Source organism: Ruditapes philippinarum, unplaced genomic scaffold, assembly GCF_026571515.1.
Source record: "Ruditapes philippinarum isolate M1 unplaced genomic scaffold, ASM2657151v2 ctg3516_1_1_1_1, whole genome shotgun sequence".
NCBI classification, from domain to species: Eukaryota; Metazoa; Mollusca; class Bivalvia; order Venerida; family Veneridae; genus Ruditapes; species Ruditapes philippinarum.
Genome location: NW_026854006.1, coordinates 47,135 through 61,929, shown reverse-complemented (window position 1 = coordinate 61,929; position 14,795 = coordinate 47,135). Strand labels below are relative to the sequence as shown.

The following is a 14,795-nucleotide window of genomic DNA, read 5'->3' as shown; positions in this document are numbered from 1 at the left end:
TTCAATGTACCCATTTATGGCAAGTTTCTCTGACACAATTACCAATAATGTGAGTCAAGGGCGAGAAAGGGGGCATATGTGTCGTTCGACATTTCTTGTTTAAGTTGAATTTTACTTGACATATTGGAAAAATATTTCTCTCTATTGTGTTCGAGGTCCTTATCAGAATACAAAATGCTTTATGCAATTTTAAACCCAACTTATACCTAATGTAGTAAAATAAACTCGTCCGATATTCAATGGTTACATGTATAAACAACGTTATTGATTTTATTGTTCATGTCGATTATATTTATAGACCTTTCGTCAACAGTTTCGGAAAATATCTTTCTTTCGTAATTGAAGTTCTGTTTAACAAAATGGCTAGTAATGATTTATCACTCATGGTAAGAAATTATTTCTTTTATACAACTTTTTTAACATATATTTTAATTCTAATGGACAAATATATTTGTAGTCAACGCATTTATTTGATATACAATCATGCAATGTTTATCACCATTGGCAACGCCATTATATAAAAATAGTTGCGCCCAACTCCCATTTAACGATAAAGTATTTATTATTGTTGCTTAATAATAGCTAAAAGTTTCGTTTTAACTGGAAAACTCAAAAAATACAATGGAACTATTATTTTTTTATATTATAATCGATTTCCTTAACCACTGTTAGTCAGGGTTAACCGGAAATAGTCCCTCAAAACATCGAAAGTAAAAAGGTTTACGTCGAGTTCACCCAATGTATTATTTAACTTTATTTCTCCATCATAACGTAACCAATATTTCCAAACTAAACATTTTTTGTGAAGCTAAATACATGTATGTCTGCTTTTTCTGCAAATTAAATACTTTTTGTTAGATTGGCGATAAATTGTAGCGTATTTGTTGACATTTGCGGAGGAGGTTGATATTTACCACTAGATGAAGCCTATATGTATCAAAATCCGCCTTTACTACAACATTTTGTCTGATCATTGCCTTGCTGATTTTTCGCTTGATTCTTTGACAAAAGTTTTTTCACTGATGTACACATTGTAAATAATGCGTCACATGCAAGCGATAATTTTACGCTAAAAAGACACAGTCTTGGTAAACATGTAAATAAGTCTTTCTCGATTCATGTATCGGTGGATTTTCAAATATCATTTCTGAGGTTGCATCTCCCGTTTTTAAGAAAGAGGTAAAACTCGGAACTGAATCTTTTTTTATTTGAGCATTATTTTTTTTGTAAATAGTATACTGAAGACTGTTATGAAAAAAAGATTAAATCTCAATATAAGGCATGTGTAAAAGAGAGACTGAGGCCAACAAAATAATGTTAAGTTATGCTGAAACATGTTGAAAAAAATGTTCTGGCATAAGACAATCGAATAAAACAGTTGATGTTCTTAAGAAATATTTTTTATTAGTTGATAACCCCGATGATCATTTTTCCAACCTGATGAAGATGTTTTGTTTTTATTGAAAGATATGATAAGAATGAATATAAGATAATGTTTCAAAAATTGAAAGGACAGATACAAGAGGTTTGTCTTAATCAACTTCAGTCGAATAAAAGTAGTGGGTCAGATTCATAAATCAATCAATACTTTATACATGTACATAGCAACGTATCATATAACCTTTCATTTTGTCCCTCTTTCATAAAATATTTACTACGTGATATTTTCCTGAATGTTAATCAGAGGAATACGTTGTTCAATTAAAACGTTATTCCGTTACACAAAAGGGCAATAAAGCAATGAAAGCAGTTATAGAGGATTAACACATTTAAGCACTTTAAGAAAATTAAATAATTAAATAAAAGAGTAGCAGAATGCGCCGAAAGATACGTTATGTTTAGGCGCAATAGGGGTTTAGGTAAAAACATTGTTACTACAGATAATATTTTTTGCCACATGGTCTTATTAGTAATATGTTAAATAAAAGAAATCAACTTTTTGTGCATTTATCGAAGCCTTTGATTATGTTGTCAGAGATAAATTATGGCTAAAAATGTTCAAGCTAGGTATTCGTTGAACATTTAAAGGGATACTCAGGCAAATTAATGTCAAAATGACAAAAATATTAAAATGATGTTATAAACTCAAATCACGCTAAAATGACATTTTCTAAATCCCAGCATGATTTTCTGTATTAAATTCTAAACATTTTGGGTTTGAAGTGTCCAAATGTCACCGTGACAACAATTGTAAAATCGTAACGGTCTAACCTGACCCATGTGGGTCAGATTAGAAAAACTATCATTAAGTATTTTAAAATGAGAAAAGATTTGTTTCTGTGACTGCCTAGCGTATTCATTTTAGGACATTAACAAAATAATAAATGAAAAATTCAAAACGAAGAAATTCAAAATTTTGCCTGTGTCTCTCTTTCAAACATTATTATATCTATGTATTCAGCAGTGAAATCTAGAGTTAGAAATTACAACCCAATAAATGAGCAATTTCAATGTATGTTACATGTAGGTGTACTATCAGGCGAGTATTTGTCTCACTTACTTTTTGCAATGTTTCTTTATGATTTTGAAGATATTTTTATAGATAAAGGTTTCAAACGCATTCATGTTAACATGTTTAATTTTTTAAAATTTTATATGCAGATGATATTGTCATATTTGCATAAATAGGTGCATTGAATTTCCAAAAAAGTTTGAGATGCACAATACGAGTATTGTTGCGAAAGGAAACTGGTTTTTAATTCAGAAAAAAACTAAAGTGGTGATTTTTCACAATGGTGGCCGTTTACAGAGTAATATCTCATTTATCTGAAATAGTAAATAAGTAATCATGTTGAAATTGTATATTTAGGTATTGTTTTTATAGCCGGAGGTTTATTTTTCTGACGCTCAAGACAGTGTTTAGAATGAATAAGTAGTTATTTTATCTTACAGATATATTTGTAAAACATAGTTTAGAACTTTTTTACAAATTTGTTTCCCCTATTCGTCGCCCTATTCTAAAAATGGTGTATCTACAATTTCCTCTTTTTTGGGAAAAATGGGTTAAAGGTTCAAGACGTTGTTACTTTTATTTAATAACTCCTAACAGTGTGGACTTCTGGATTGGTATTATAGATGTCAACATGTGATGAAAGCACTTTGTTATATACCTTTATAATTTGCAGTAATTGTAAAAATTAAAAAAAAAATTTGGAGATAGACCAAAAATGTTTATTTTTAGATTAAAAAATTACTCTAAAAATGAGTTTGCGGAGATATGACAAAGTAAGGCTAAAATTGTAAATACTTTTTGAGTTAGCATTTTTTAAGAGTAATAATTTTACTATAGAATATTAGTAAGATTTTACATTCTAAAGAACATTTTCAGCCAGAGTGGTTGAACCGCTGACACTGAATCACTTTATCTTCGTAAATTACTATGTCAAAGTGTAAAGTCATTCACGTGATCTCCAACGTGGGCCTTTCTCGATAATAACAATATAAAATTGTGCCATAAAAAAAGAAAAACAAACATTTTAACAAAATTTTTAATCAATGAACTTGCTAAAACAAACTGACATATTTTGAACCATTATGAAAAAATGAAATGATTGTAACCATCTCTAATATTGTGATTAAATAATACAGATATAAATTATATTACCATTTCATTTCATTTCATTTTATTGGCAAATCGGCAAATAAACATTACCTTTGGCCATTAACAGAGTATCATGAAAAATATGGCCAAAAGTTAAATAGTTACAAACATTACATCATACAATATATAACAAAAAGAGAACAAGAATGAAACTAATTGAGAAGCAGTTACATCTTCAAGAGACTGTTGCCTCAACTTAAATGCATTATGAACATAGTGAGCACATTTAAGAATAAGCTTTTTGTTATTAGTGGACAATATAGTCGAAAATTTTTGTTAGTAATATATAGTTAACTATATATATTTAGTTATGTATGACATGTTTCCTAAATATTTGGTTCTTATAACAGTATAAATTGGACAACATAAAAGGAAGTGGTATTCTGATTCAATAGAGTTATATATACATAGTTTACATTTGCCATCGTTTCTATCAATGTTAAAATGTTACCAATAATTCTTTTTAATTCACACAATTAAAGTCAATACCACATGCATTCAAAGTCTCAAGTATTGTTTGTGGTTTAATATCAACGTATGAAAAAATATCTGCTCAAGTTCTTAACAATCTTTCAAGATTGCAAAATCGTCGTTTTCAAGATTTTACATCCAGTGAATTTTGCGATCTCCCATATTGGTTTTTGTCGCAAAACGTAGATACTGGACATTCCATGAACAGGCTAAATCAAACCGAGCCGGCAACATTTTAGATCATGCCGTATTACGCTTTAAGAATTCTGCTATTATCTAAAAAATATAATCATTGATGACCCGGAGAACACTGAAACTCGCATGCAAACTTAAAATCTATGTTTTGACAAGACAGTGGTATTCCGATCCCATTGGAATGTTAAATATCTATTTATTTTGTGAATATTTTAAGACTTAAAACAATGATTTATCTGAAACTGATGGCAAGTCAAAACGTCCCACAGACTTGATGTTGTTGATATAAAATTCCATAATTTTGTGGAAGTTCTGCTAACTGCAGTCACAAGTTCTAAGAGACAAAACATTTATGTAAGGACAACGTCTGATAATGTAAGTAAGTCTGACCTGAAATGGACAAAATATTATCATTAACAATTAAACAACAACAATGTTCGATACTCCAAATAGTTCCAAAGTTCATACGAAAAATCCGAATATAGTTATCCGAAACTATGTGATTGTGAAACTTTGAGAAATATATATAAAATAATGATAATACTATGAAACAAATACTAATACAAAATATAAATTCACTTATAAAACGTATAAAAGCTAAAATATATTACTTACATGCTTCAGAAATCATTTTTAACTGTTACTTTCCTAGTTAGCTGGCTGATTTAGATACGATTGTTGTTGTTATCACTGGAGTTAGAACAATTATATTGTCAGGCCCCTTCAGGTCACATGACATATATTTTTCAACTTGATTGGCTGGCACGAAAGATTAGCCTAAAAGTGTGACAAGTGTTGGAGATACGACGAAAAAAGGCTAACAGCAAAGCTTTCCATTGGACATAGAACAAAATACAGACGCTATATCTTCCAAAGTATGACGTAAATCTTCACAAGTTTTGTTTTGGAGATAGAACAAACTAATACTAAATTAAATGTGCAGTTATCTCATTTTTGGTAAAAATGGAGTTAGGACATTTTTAGAATAAGGCGACGTATTCTTAGTTATAGTTCCGAGGTTTGGGGGCTTATTCCTGGGGAGCACATGCAGGTCTGTAAAAATATGTTAGGGGTTAAAAACTATACATAACGATTTTATTTATTATTATAGAGCATTTACACTTTATCTTGACACTTTCAAGATAATGAAGAGGTATTTAGGACCTACCGATATGCGAGAGATTCCGTAATTATTTATATTTTGTCACATTCATCTCGTGCAATTTTCCGAAAATATACTTAAATACGGCAGTCATACATTTTCCTACAATTTTTTACAATTATCACATTGTAAGTAAATTATATTACTGTGCATTGTATTTTATAAAGACATAGAATATTTGTATGTTAACATTTATATTGGATGAATTATGGCAGATAATAATGTTAAATATCTATTATTAACTGCTGATTCTTTATACATGTATGCATTTTATGATAATTTGTTCATTATTTATAAACCTTGTGGGTCTATGACCTTCTAGAATTAACTTGTCGTAATTAAAATCTAAAAAAAATAGACGTCCGGCCCTCTTCTTGTAATTGTGTGGTCATCCATCAACTGGAGCTTCTTTTAGCAACAATTTGCGAAAAACGGCCTATGCCATGTGTACAGAGTCAAGCATGAAAACAAATTTTAATGAACGGGGTGTAGAAGTTTTATGTACAGAGTTTATGAAAATGTATACTGTGGTTAGCTGTCACGTACTTTTGAAGTTTATAGTCTTTTGTATAATTTCTTATTAAAAAATGGAAATCATTTAGATCATTTCATACTAAAATATGGAGAAATTAGACGATGATGCAGAGTTATTAAGTAAAGTATTTAATAACTTATTAGTGTTTTTGTGTCTAACAGTATAACGACGTTTAATGTTAAGTGTCACACCTTCATAACCATAAGCTGAATAGTATAAAACATGTTGAATAGCAGATTTGGTGATTTGCCAGCCTTGATCAGAAACAGGAAGACTTGTTGTAGACTATAGTGTAAATCAATATTGTCATTTACTGATTGATTTTTAATGAATGATATTTTTCTGCATTTTAAATGGTCGCAACCTTATTTCAAATGAACACAAGTATTTTAAAAGATGGTTGTTCTGAGATGGATTACCGCTTTGTATCCTATAGTCATCTTGCTTTTTTACTGATTTTAATTTGCATAAGATCTCTTATATTTTAAATAAATTTTACATGTATGTAAAAAAAAGAAACGTTTTTGATTATAAGGTACAAAAAGCTAATACGTGTTTTTGGTTTTAAAACCAAAATGACATTTTAGAAAAAGCAAAGAACAATAGTAATGAGTTTTGAAAAAGAATAGGTAGGGTTAGCATAAAGTCCAAGAAACTTATACCATTTGAAGTAGAGACAAAAGAAAATTCAATTTCTAATGATGTAGATGTTGTTTTAAATAAAAGGAAAACCTTTTTCAGTATTTTGAATACTGTAACTAATTGTTCTTCAGAGCTTGATAGAAATGATAGCATTGATGAGGAAATGTTTTCAATATATGGAATTAGAAAAGCTGTTTTAGATGCTTAGAAAACTAAAGCCTGTGGGTTTGATAATATACCAATTGAAGTTTTGAAAATGTTTGATCTTTTTATTTATGACCTAGTATATATAAATAGTAAATATAAATAGATGATTACTTTTATATTGTGTTATATGCAACTTAAAGTAAAGTTGTTCACTTCTGGTCAAAAAGTGTACCATGCAGTAATTACAATTTTTGTTGCTGTTGTAATGCTCTAAGTATTGTACTTAGTTGTGTATTTTGGGGGTCTAACCTTAATCGAATACATAGACTATGGCTGTTACACATTCTACAAGTTGAGCACTAGATTTACTTATTGCTAGATTCAATAATTGGGTGGCATGCCACATAATGTATTTTCAAAGTTATATGATATCGTGGTATGGCAGGTTATTGCATATGGCGCAGACATTCGGGAAGAAAGTCATTTTCTGTATTGATTGCAGGGCTATAAGGCTTTTCTCGTGGTAACCGGCGATATGGTATGGTTACCTTAATTACTAGACAGTGGAAATGTGTTAATAGCTTTATTGTAAAAGTTTGTAATATGGATAACAAAAGATTGAATATAAGAGGGTATAAACATTTAGATACAATTAGTAATAATTAAAACATAACTAAGACGATTGTGATGAACAAGTGGATCATAAAGATACAGTAAATGGCAAGAAAGCTTACTTGATGAACAATTTGAGGAAACATGGTTAGAAAATATAACTATGGACGTAAGTCAGAGGTGGTTATAAGTTGAGAAAATATAAGTTACTCGTACAATTTTATTGTATAAAAACATATAATAATATTATAATGTCTATGCGCATTGAGCAACGTATATTTTGTCCGTTTTGTGTCACTTCCGTTGAATGTGAGCCTTTTCAATAGTTCATTAGCTGTCTTGGAAAATAGGAGACAACTTATTCCGATCATGGTAAAGGCCAGGGAAGAAAACAAGGAAGCATTTCTGAGGGGGACAAATTGTACATAGATGGTATGCTGTACAGAGGAGAGAATGCGCCGGTCAAGAAATAGGACAATCGCGAGAGTGACCTTTAGTGTCTTTTTCTGGCACATTGAAGGTTTAACGAATGATAAGCGATAAAGTAGTGAATTATTACCTTTATTGGAAATTATGACTTAATATTTTTATATGAGACTTGGTCAAATAAGAATTCTGTTCTTGATCTTAATAGATATAAATTATATCATTCATATCGTAAATATCAAAACAAAAGAGCCAAAAGATGTAGTGGTGGACTTTTAATATATGTAAAAAAAATCTCATTAACAAAAGGAGTAAAGCTAATTAAAAATGAAGTTGACTGTATTATGTGGCTTTAACTTGATAAAATATATTTTCGTTTAACAGATGACATTTATTTATGCTCAACCTATATTGCACCTGAAAATTCGCCAATACACAATATTTACGATTTTGATATTTAGCAAACTAGAGGCGGATATTCAGTGTTACAAAGATCAAGGTCAAGTTTATGTTTTTGGTGATTTGAATAGCAGAGTCGGCAGAAAATCCGATTTTATTATGAATGATAAACCGTTAAAAGGACACGATAATTTTAAAATTGATTCATATTTACCACGAGCAACCCTTGATCATGGTTCAAATCGTTTTGGAGACCGCCTACTTGATCTTTGTAACGATTTAAATTTACGTATATAATGGTCGTTTAGGAAATGATTTAAATATAGGCAAAACAATTTGTTTTACTCATAACGGGGAAAACCAAGTTGACTTATTGTTGACAGATTGTAGAAATTTTGAAAATATAACTGCGTTTGAGGTAAATGATAATACAGTGCACTCAAATCATGCACTGTCTCATTTGCACTGAAAACATATACCGTAACATGTTGCACAGATATCCCGGACCGCATTTTCTATAGATGGAATCCGAATTACAAGCAATTATTAGACGGCGCATGTACGCGCCGTCTAGTAGATATGCATTTGTTCATATAGCATTGGGGCAAATGTTAGACTTCATTTTGTGCATTTTTTTCTTGGTTTAACAAAATCACATTGTTTTCAAATTTTCTGGTAAAAATAGCTTTTCTGATGTACAACATGTCACAGAGCTTTAAGGGATTAAAATTAACGTTAACCTGAAGTGATAGTGCCATGTTTGAATATCATATTCTTTTTATAATTATCTAATTTTATCTTCCTAATAAATAACGTGCCAATGAGCCAGTCTATAGTCGATCGTTCCAGTCTAATGACGGTAACCAAATTCGGGCAGGGAACAAGAGGTATCATTAAAATACACAACGGAGATTTTATTGGCGATACGGACACAGCGGAAATATTTTTTGCAAAACAGGCAAAACGTGTTCGACATGTAATTCATGAAAATAATTAACACCTAAGTTAAAAAAAAAACCAGATTAACTGATTGATAAAAGTACGTTTATTTTAAAATTTTAAAATGTATCACAAGTATTTGCAATAGGTCATTTTGAAGGATTCTGTGACTTACGATTGTTCTCTTTCACCTTGATTTTTTTTTACTACATTTAGTGGTCCTATACCTAGATTCTAGTATCAATTTATTCATAGCTATATTTTGATATTACAAACATATTTTTGCTATTTGTAAAATAAGAGACGGTTCGTCCTCAAATTCATTCAAACGAACATTTTGCAAATCGCACCAATATTTAAATGGACATATTCTCGGCACATATTGTCTTGAATTCATTTTAAGTTTACCAATCATTTCGATTTTTCTTGTTAACCAATTAATTTTGCTTCGACCAGACGTTTCAATCATTGTCGCAACAGACAAACATTTCAGACTTTCAGACACATAACAAGAACATGGAGACAAAAAGATTAGATCTTCGGATATTCAACTGTAATAGAGAACGATTTTCAATTCAGATTTTGTACATTACCTGTGACTGTTCATATAATTTGGCGGCGTCTTTGATATGCAGCGTCAACATTTAACTTGTTTTTACATGATATAACACAAAATGTAGAACAGTTATGCTGTGATCTGAATACATGTATACATGATCGGACTGATACGGATAAGCTGGTTGACATTTTTACTCAATTTTTGACAAAAAAAAATGGAAATAGATATTTTGAGACACGACGTAAAAATCCAACACATGCATTCTTAACAAATTCAAATTCAGATAAAGAATGGTTCACACAAGAATGTTGAGATAAAAAGCGGCAATACATTAACGCATTGTCTCAGTTCAGTCTTAACAAATAAGCTGAAAATAAAAATAATTTATACGCTAAAGATTTGATTATAAGTATTGTTGCAGGGCTGCAAAAAAAAAATATAATAGATCTCTTGCATTAAAAATGAATGAAATAAAAAACCGAAAGAATTTTGGGAAAAAAAATTAAGAAAAATACAGAAAAAGAAAATGGTGAAAATATAAACATATCAGAATTGTTTAATCATTTTAAAAAATTAAGTTCAGTTTTTTTTTTTGAAGAAGAAGATGATGAATGTGTGTATTTTGTGAATGATTTCGACAATAACATGTTCTCTGAATCAAGTTCTACGGTTCAAGAACTCGATGCACTTTTATCTATAGAAGAAATTAGAAAAGTAATAGAATTATTGGGTACAAACAAAGCATGTTCACTAGATAATGATATATATGAATACTTTAAAGAGGGTATAGACATACTCGATAAACCGTTAAATATCTTATTCAATTACATACTAGATAAACAGTGTATTCCTAGGTCATGGACAAAGGGTATAATCATACCACTATACAAAAAGGAAGATCATAATGATACAAATAATTACAGAGGTATTACTTTAATAAGCTATTTTGCCTAATTGTTTACCGTAGTATTAAATGAAAGATTGAAAAGCTGGGATAAACAAAATGATGTTATATCTGATGCTCAATTTGGGTTTAAAAAATTATAGTACAGTTAATGTTATATTTATATTGAATGCTTTGATTGAAAACAGATTAAGCAAAAAAAACTATTATGCTGTTTCATAGATCTTATGAAATGTTTTGATACTATTTATAGAAATGGGCTTTGGGCAAAACTTATAAAGATTGGTGTTAACGGAAAACTATATAAGATTATTCGTTCATTATACGAAGATATCAGATTGTGTGTTAAACATATGAATAATCTTTCATATTTTTTAACTGTGATATTGGATTATTACAAGGGGAAATAACTTCTCCATTGCTCTTTTTTTATTTATGAATGAAGTTGAAATGTACTTACAGCAAGATCAAACAGCATGTATTACTTAAGATCAAATTCCCATATATATTTGTTATTATTTGCAGATGATGCTGTTATATTTTCTGAAACTGCAGAAGGTTCACAACGGTCATTAGACAATTTTGAAAAGTATTGTACAAAATTGAAACTCAACGTAAATATAGAAAAAAACAAAAGAAATGATTTTTAAAAATGGTGGTAGAAATAGCAACTTTGTCAACTTTACATACGGTGGTCAGAATATAGCAATTGTAAATAATTTAACTATCTTGGAATTGTTTTATCAAGTGGCGGTTCATAAATGAATGCAACAAAAACGTTGGCCGGAAAAGGTCTCTGGGCAATGAGCTTATTATTATCTATAACAAAGCAGTTAGAAGTACCTGTTAGAATTATGCTTGCACTATTTGATTTATTTGTTGCCTCTATACTTAACTATTCATGTGAAGTTTGGAGATTTCTTAAAGATGAAAATCTTGAAAGGGTTCATAAAAAATTTCTAAAATGTAAAAATATCAGCACTTCCGCTTTGTATGGTGAATTTGGACGATACCCTCTGTATATAGTTAGATATATAAGAATTGTAAAATATTTTCTCAGAATGTATTATCAGAAACGCAATAATTGTATTTTGTACACTGTTTTAGATGACCTTAGAAAAGATTTGGAAAGAAATAATGGTGTTAAAAATTGGGCTTCAATTGTTTGTTCTATACTACAAAGTGCTGGTTTTAATGACGTCTGGTTATTTCCAGAATCGGTAGATGTTAAAGTTTTTATTCCAATTTTAAGATTACGACTTTTAGACATATTTACAACTGAATGGAGACAAGATGTTGATAATAGATCATCACTATCTCTGTATAAAGAAGTAAAAACTGTTTTCCAATTATCACCTTATGTTGAAATGTTACGTTGCGTAAAACATAGAAATATTATTGCTCAATTACTTTTATCATCACACCAATAAAATATAGAGACTGGAAGGCATATCCATGTTGAAAGAGCTGAAAGGAAAGGTAACTTATGTAAAACAAATGATATAGAAGATGAATACCATTTTGTTATGATATGTCCTGTATATAGATGACTAAGAATACAGTATATTCCCAAATACGCGCCCAAGTATGGCAAAATTTATAGAACTTTTAAAATGTGGTAGCTCTGTAAAATTAAATAGACTATTAAAGCTTTAGGGCAAAGGTAGGATAACCTTAATTATTGGTATTAGTAAACGTACATTTTATGTGCAAATATCTATATTATATAAAAATATGGTAAAGTAAATGATTATACACCTAAATATGTATGCTGATTAGGGTTGGATATCGTTCTTCACGAAACGGTCCGATACCGATACCGGTACTGACGAAACGATACGGGTATTTTATCGATACTGATACTGATACTTTTACAATACCAAACCCGTTGCTGCAAGTGTAAAAACTGAAGAGATATAACATGTAGTGCTAAGAAAATAAATATGTTTACATTACTGGTCTTTCTGAAATTTCATGCTGTTAAAATATACTTTTCTTTTGTTGTTTTGTGTTTACTCTTTTTTACAACCATTTACACATGTTAATTGTAAAATACTTTTAACTTTTTCCATCAAAAAGAACATGACATAGTTTATACACAGACAACTATCTTATGCAGGACAGCGGTCTGCAGCTGAGAAGTCTACAAATTATTGTTTTAATCTTGATATCTCTAAATCTGAAAGAATTTAAGACAGTTGGTTATCTATTATTTTTTACAGCTATTATTATTACTGTGTAGAAATTTTATTCTGATGCTTGAATATTCTTTTTTTAAATCACATTATTGTTTACTGTAATAAATGAAAATCACAGGATTGGTTGGCTCACTTTGCAATTTGGAATTACATGTAAGATTTTTTTAATTTCGTAAGATGTTTTTTTTTTCAAAGTCACTTATGTTTTCCAGTCTGTTCTACTACAACAGCACAAACATATTTTCCACCGTAATTAACTTAGAAAATTTTTTGAAATGCATGTATATGCACAGTTAGCACAGACTGTTTCCATTTTCATGTTAACCTAATATTAGTCCTTGTAGAAGTCATAAAGCAAATACCTAATGCTTTACAAATAATAAGGATTTGGTATTTATTAATATTGAATTTACCTTTCAATTTTAAACATCTTTTTTTAATTTTTTCAATAGCATGCACCGTTGAACATCTTGCTAACAGAAAAAGGGTATTGTCCTTACCAAATTGCCATAATTCCATAACCTGCCTCAAAAAACGCAAAAGTACTAGCAACATTTTTGCAAAAAAATCCTACAAAACACTATATGAAATATGTTTCAGTTGTTTAAAGTATCACAGATCTAAATGTGTAATACACACAAGTTGACCTTTGACAGGTGCATAATAGGCTTATTCAAAAGAATATGCCTCCCTTTGATGTTGTTACTTTATCACCATCAAAGAGCCGCCGAACATTCACACTTTTTTTGATTGAAGTTCTGTCAGCATTCTTTTGTTAAGAAAATGTATACATGTTTAATAATAGTTCAGTGTTACACCAAAAAAAGGAGGCATATTTTTGTTGGAATATTTCGGCCTCATTTATGTTCAAATCGTAATTGACGTGTGGGATTTGTACATGTGGTAATGGATGAAAAGAACCTGGAAACATTAAATATGCATTAATTATGAGTGTTTTAGAGACTAAACTGAAAAAAGGATTTAATTATTTTTTAAAAGCATTGTTTGAATAAACAATTGTCATATGTTGAATTAACATTGTCATTACGGCAAAAGCTGTGTGCGATTGTATTTGGAAGGACTGTGTGCGATGTGCCGATGATCACTCAAGTTTTGATTTGTTTTCTCGTTGTTTCTTTGACATTTAAAACTTACAAACTTTTACCAAAATCAGTTTAAATTATTATATTTTCCTCCCGAGTACAAAAAATATTATTATCTTGAACATAAAGAGCACAATACTTTTACAAAAATATCGCCGCGTCACAAACTTCAACTTTGCCGCGAAAGCCGTACTCGCCGCATGATAATAGTAATTCATAGTTTGTTTTACGTGTTTGTAGGCTGTTTTTATTTAAAAATCTTCTTATTTTTTTTGACATATTGACTATTAAATTATTTTCTTTACAAAATTACAAAAGTATCAAATCCAGTACCGGTATTTTACGAAACGGTATATACCGGTAATTTACGAAGTTACTATTCGGTATAGGACCGATACCGGGAACCGGTGTCCAACCCTAATGCTGATATTCTCTGTTTTTTTGGTACTGCATTTGTACACATGTATATATGATATGTAAAGTAAATAATTGATAGTATTATATTATATTCATTCTCGCTATATTACATGCATTTACTTGTACTTGTATATGTGAATGACGATGAACCGATGTGTTCAAGTCAATTTTGTTGAATAAACTTCTGTTCTGTTCTAAACTATTTTATGATATAAGGAATGATGCATTTATAATACAAGCAGCTTGGTTAAATATATGACAATTTTTATAATTTGAGAAAAAGAACAAAAATTATTTTTCTCTTTATTTTATATTTAAAAGTTTCACTTTACGATCCCTGCTCCCGGGATCGATCGTTACTCTCTCACCAGCGTGCTTATATGTTCTGGTACTTTAGTTTAGTTTTTGCAGAAAATGGGTATGTTTACCTACTACACCCCTGACAGTTTTGCCATCTACACCCCGTAAACAACTGTGCAATACTC

General features: G+C 30.0%; 1 protein-coding gene across 1 annotated transcript in view; it reads left to right on the top strand.

Annotated features, from left to right (window-relative positions):
- Positions 1-273: 273 nt before the first annotated feature.
- LOC132738661 (uncharacterized) overlaps positions 274-14,795 on the top strand; it is a 34,771-nt gene continuing 20,249 nt past the window's right edge. The window contains exon 1 of the mRNA XM_060726241.1: positions 274-386. Coding sequence (XP_060582224.1) covers positions 360-386 — 27 coding nt within the window. The 5' untranslated portion in view covers positions 274-359. The remainder of the gene's footprint in view (positions 387-14,795) is intronic.